Here is a 6044-nt window from a genome sequence, read left to right on the forward strand (position 1 = left end):
CAGTATTAATTTTAAACAATAAATACCATAATAAGTGCAAAATATATGAAAACAAAATGAACAACTTAAAAAAAAATGATAACTACAAATAATTTTGAAAATTACGGAACACCTGAAGTGAACTTTCCACACTTTCTCCCGGAATTGAATTCGTTTTTACGAGATAACGATTTCCAATTAGAAATATTATTTCGTTTTAACGAAATATAAAATCTTAATTACGAAATATTGATTCGTTATTACGAAATATTATTTCGTAATTACGAAATATTAATTGTTATTACGAAATATTTATTCTTTGGTAATATTTACAAAGAATTAAGGATTTGAAACTAAGTTTATTGTTAAATATAAGTCAAGTAAACAAAACATAAAAAGTGTTTTTTTTTTTTCAATCTTAGTCTTGTACCTTAACGCGCTAGTAAAACAGTACTGTAAATAACTGTTTATTGAGCCATTAGGCTTATAATCGTTATATTTGGAGGTCAATCTCATTAAAATCAGATCATATTGAATAATCATTTGATTTTGACAATAAATTAATTGCATCATATTGTATCATAGTTTTAATGACCTATTTTAGTTTTTTTAAGCGGCCATTTTAAATTGACCTTTTATTTTCTTGGTATCCACCCTCATCGTCTTCAGCTGTCCCATATTAGGTTAAAACACTCAAGATATTACTTGTACTATAAATTGCCTCTAGCATTCATATTTTCTTAAAATCAGTCCTGTTTATATTCCAAATGTTTGAAATTATCCAGTTGTTACCGAGTATTCGGTGATGTTTGGATTTAACGGTAGGCATAAACATGCAATGTTGTGACGTCACAGTAAGAAGTTGACGATTCTCATTAGCAACGTCATATTGCGTCCGGAAGATAAAACCAGCTGTTAATTAATCATTAAAACATGGAACATTAATGGCTAGTGAAAATCGAGGCTGTTTCGTTTGGCTCATAAGTTTAAAGAAATCTTGCAACGAAAGAGTGAGTAGCCATTCAATCATTTTAACATTCCATGAAGATAATAGATTGTGATTTTTGTGCATTATTAGTTTAAACATATTCATTTAAGCTTGATTGCGAAACAAGTTCTTGCAACTTATATTAATCACTTTCGACACCGATTCCTGGAACCAACCAATACTGGTTTCATATGACGAAACATTGTCATTACCAGATTAGGGTTTGGACCCATGATTCATGTGTTGAAGGGCAGTCACCTTAACCACTTATATGCATAATTAAGGGATTCATTATTAATAACAATAATAATAATAATAATAATAATAATAATAATAAAATAATAATAATAATAATAGTAATAATATATATAAAAAATAAAAATATAACAATAATAATAATAATAATAATAATAATAAAAAATAAAAAATATAATAATAATAATTATTATTATTATTATTATTATCATTATTTTATCATTATTATTATTGTTATTATTATGATTAAAATATAACTTAATAATGATAATGATTTAAGATGATTGATGAATAATGAAAGATAAAATAATGAAATTAATAAATAATAGATAGATAATAAGATAATTCTAAGATTTAAGTCTTCTTATACATGTAGTATTGTTAATTTTTCCGAGGACAATTTGTAACAGAAAAAAATGAGTTTTCAAATTTGAAAGTAGCCAGGTTTTTTTTGGAGCCGGCTACAGAATATACCCAGACGATCACTGCAGACCAAGATTAGTCGGTAAATATGTGTCGTCTGATCATAGACTGTACCATTCGCTTTTCATTAAGTACATTTTTGAAAATATCCCTTAAAATGATGAATGGTTTTGTCCAAAGTGAACGATAGACCTGTCTATTTATGATATTAAGGATGGCAGGGGTAAAGTTTCACCAGTAAAGCACAGTGAAAATGTTTTACTAGCAAAGGACATTGAAAATCTTTTACAAGTAATAAATATCGAAAACCTTTCACCTGTAAGGAACATTGTCTCTTTTACAGTTTGCAAGATTTCGAAACCGCATGCGCCAAAGATATTATTACAAGAAGAGGCAAGACTCTTGACCCAGAAACCCTGTTAAATGAAACAGGTACTGCCGACATGGTCGTCTGTAAGATTGCCAGCAAGTCAACCAAAGTCGTTCCTGAAAATCTGTCATCAAAGAATGGTATAGTCATAATTCATTTATTTTGTACATTGTGTTTTCTTTCTGCAGTTATGCACAAATATTAGCTACCTGTACATTGTATTTGCTTTAAAAATCAGAATTAAAAAAGCAACAGAAAATTTAAAACACTTAAATGAGTGATTATACAAAAATACTAGAAATATTAAGAATTAAAAAAATTAAGAAGGCCCTGGTAAACACACATTTCCTTAGCCCATTACTGTTACATGTTCTTCGAAAACTATCACAGATGAAAAAAGCACAAAATTAACTTTTACGAATCATTTTCGCCTTCCTGTCTTTGATTCTGTCAATTCTTTAATACGAATTAAAAAGAAGCAACAAAAAAAGGTTGTAATCTTGCATAAAATTCTACCAGAAACACATTCCTTTTTCCAGACGAGGCTGTTGCTTCTAAAATTACAACAGTGACAGGGACCGCAGCAGACGATGAGAGCATGGCAGACGACATACTTGGTAAATACATTCATGTATTTGGTCTACTATATTTGTTTACAGTTTCATTACTTATAGTAAATATTTTTTATAAAGTTCTAAAAAATAAAATTATATTTTAAGAATTGGGCCACAAAACTGAAAAAAATCGACTTTCACTCATGTAAGTGTATTTGAATGCTGCGTTCATTGTCGAAATTGAATGTACATGTACTTTAAATCCGGAAGTATAATTCAAAGACATACTGATACTATGTAAGACAACAACATCGATTACTCCTATTAAAAGTCGATTTAGTCCGAAAATGCTTTTTTTCTCAAAAACTTTTTTAATTCTTATGTGTTTTTTACAGTTTTTTTAAAGACTGCTTCTTTACATTTTTTGCAATTATTAAAGTTACAGTGAGTAAGTATCATTTATTGAAGTCAATACACCAGACTGACTACCCTGGTGGTAAGCATCTTACCTGCTCTAGATCCATTATTCCATTATTACTACATTATAAAATGATGTTTGTCATTTTTTAAAGAAGAATATATGTATTTATTTACGGAGACATACTGTGCCTTTAGGTAATGTCGTAATATGTGACGCTATGTATAAAATTCATTAGATAAAGTGTAAAGATTTTTTTTTTCAGTTGAAGAATTCGTAACACGCATCATTAACAAGGCAGCCGACACACTGAGACAGGAGTTGCCTAGCAATTCAACGACCGTAACCGTGAAGCGGGCAGACGACAACAGTTCATTGTCCTCCAGTATCATCAGCCGTAAGTTATATAGTTGCTTAACAACGTCCGTATTAAGCAAGGCGCAGGAAATGAGCCTAGTTATAACATTTTGCCTGTCAACTCACTGCCAGTTCAATGTAATGGCAAAAATGACCACAGCTACAGGCGGCTTTTACCTTTTGGCGGGACCTTTTATATAAAATCTTAAATCTCTCCGCTGTTCACATCTTAACAATCTGATTAACCAATCACAATCAATCAAATAACGACTTCACAAATTTTGCCAGTCTTAATTGTTGATATCCAACGTTTACTATTGTACGCCATATGATGTTGTAATGTTTCCAGCTTCACTCCTTGACTTCCGGTAACTTTACGGTCTATTTGCCATCCTATTCCCGGTACTTGTCGGACAAGAACCCGGTAAAGTCCACAGGCTGATTGCTATCCCTACTTTTCGGACAGGTACTCAGAAACGGTTGATACACGTTGAACACAGCAAATTATTGTTTTGTAAAGATTATTCTTGTTTAATCGTGAGTATTACACTTTGAAGTCTACATGGAATATTTTATTTGACAGAAATTGCTGATATGGCTGTTACGGAGAGCTTGACAAATATTATGACAGATGCAGACATCAACCAATCTGCTATTAGAGCTCCTAGAACTGTCAAAGAATTCAAGGGTAAGAATTTTTGTTGCTTTGACAAACCATTCTTTTTACCCATAGAGAATACAGTTCAATTGTTGAAGATAACATCGCAACTTTTTATGTAAAATGAAACAAATTATGTGACGAGTCGATCAAGGGAAAAACTTCTGTCAGTTTATGCATTGAATAAAAAGCTCTGTTCCACACTTATTTACATACTTACATGAGCTTATTAAGACAGTGAGCTCATTAAATAATCTTTTTTTTACAGAAGCATTTGGCATAACCGGATATGACGCCATTGATGACGGTCTTCCACCTGTAAGCGTGTAAGGTAAGATTCGAACCAAATTATGAAATAGTTTCAAATGATAAAGTTACTCTATGTAAACTCCGTTATGCTTTTTGCAATATTATTCTGAGTATAAAAATGTTATTTATGATAAATTTTAAAATTAAAGCTAAAATTTAAACTTTCTTTGTACATGTATGTCATATGCAGTTATCATAGTGACGTGAATTAGGATTCTACCCCCGCTCTAGATCTAAAGATCAAGGGGTATATAGTTGAACTGCTCGGTAACTGCTATACTCTGAGCTTTTTAGGATCGCATTCCTTCCTACTTATTACGCGTATTCAAAAATTGATCTTTAAAAATATTAAAAATATTTAATAAATACTTGCATATAAAACCGATCGTTTCTTTTAAAGCAAGTATTTTGTTAAATACCAAATACCGTTCTCTCTATTTCAGAGTGCAAGAAAAAAGAAACTACGTGTGTGTGTTTGTTTATGTGTTTGTTTTGTTTTTGTTTGTTTTGTGTTTGTTTGTTTGTTTGTTTATTGTGTTTGTTTTTTTGTGTTTGTTTGTATGTCTGTATGTTTGTTTTTGTCCTGTCTTGTTTTATTTTGTCTTGTTTTGTGTTTTTTCCTGTTATTTTCGTGTATCGTGTGTTTTATTATTATTATTATTATTATTATTATTATAAATTATTATTAATATTATTATAAACTATTATTATCATTATTATTATTACAAATTATTATAATTATTATTATTATTATTATTAATTATTATTATTATTATTATTATTATTATTATTATTATTATCTGCTCAGGCATCGACTTTATTGTTAAAATATTATTGTCATAAAAATGTTTCTGAATTTTATTGTTACTAATAAAGTCCATTGAAACATACAGTACCTTTTTTTTATTATTTGCTATATAAAGGGACACAATTGTGAAAAATGATTTACGAGTAATTGTCAGGTTGCGTCCCTTGATGAACAGATTATTTAGCAATGTATCGCGTAGGTCTTCCGTTTTTTGCGACGGACGCGCCCTCAGGCGCGTTCAGATCTATGTCATCTACACATGGGAATTTCGACGTCTACAATCAAAGAAGTGTCCTGAACCGAATAACATCGAACAAATAGTGCACGATTTAATCATATAAAGCACACACATTATGTCGAAATATGTGGAAAGCGTTTATGTTCCAGTTTGATTGCAAAGACCGTTAGTTATCTGACTTATAAGATAAACAAATGAATATCATATGAACGAGAAAATATCGTAATAATTGCACTACTTTGACCTAATTTGTCCAATCCGAAGTACAGCCAAACACGGCTTAATGATAAAAGTCGGAAGCAGAAAAAGTAGAACAACAAGTTATATAGAAAATAGTAATAATACATTTTAATAGAGAGCAAAAATGTTAGTAAAAACATTAGGAAGTAACTTTTATGTGAAAAATATGTGGCAAAATATCTTTTTGTGGTGACTGAAATAATTTTCTAAATAACGATTCCTCCGCTTAGAAGCACTATTTTTATCAATGATATTGTACAGACACGTCACTCCTCAGACATTTTAACTTTGGCCATTTTGCAGACACTTCACCCTCAGACAGTTCACTCATCTTTTTAAGAAATTTGACTGAGACCCATTTTCAATTTTTATTTTTTTCTGTTGAACGATAATTGATGTTAGAAACGATAAAAATATTTAATATTGAAGTATCTTGAGGGGTGGGTG

The 6044-nt window shown here is 30.2% G+C and overlaps 1 protein-coding gene across 1 annotated transcript; it reads left to right on the forward strand.

The window, feature by feature from the left end:
* The first annotated feature begins 845 nt into the window (after positions 1 to 845).
* Positions 846 to 5057, forward strand: LOC132722757 (uncharacterized). Its single transcript, XM_060707303.1, has 7 exons — positions 846 to 989; positions 1989 to 2155; positions 2555 to 2632; positions 3253 to 3384; positions 3928 to 4032; positions 4271 to 4333; positions 4755 to 5057. Exons 2-6 carry the CDS (start codon positions 2089 to 2091, stop codon positions 4330 to 4332), a joined length of 444 nt encoding a protein of 147 aa, XP_060563286.1. The 5' UTR covers positions 846 to 989; positions 1989 to 2088; the 3' UTR covers position 4333; positions 4755 to 5057.
* Positions 5058 to 6044: the final 987 nt, after the last annotated feature.

Source organism: Ruditapes philippinarum, unplaced genomic scaffold (genome assembly GCF_026571515.1).
Source record: "Ruditapes philippinarum isolate M1 unplaced genomic scaffold, ASM2657151v2 ctg6157_1_1_1_1, whole genome shotgun sequence".
Taxonomy (NCBI): Eukaryota; Metazoa; Mollusca; class Bivalvia; order Venerida; family Veneridae; genus Ruditapes; species Ruditapes philippinarum.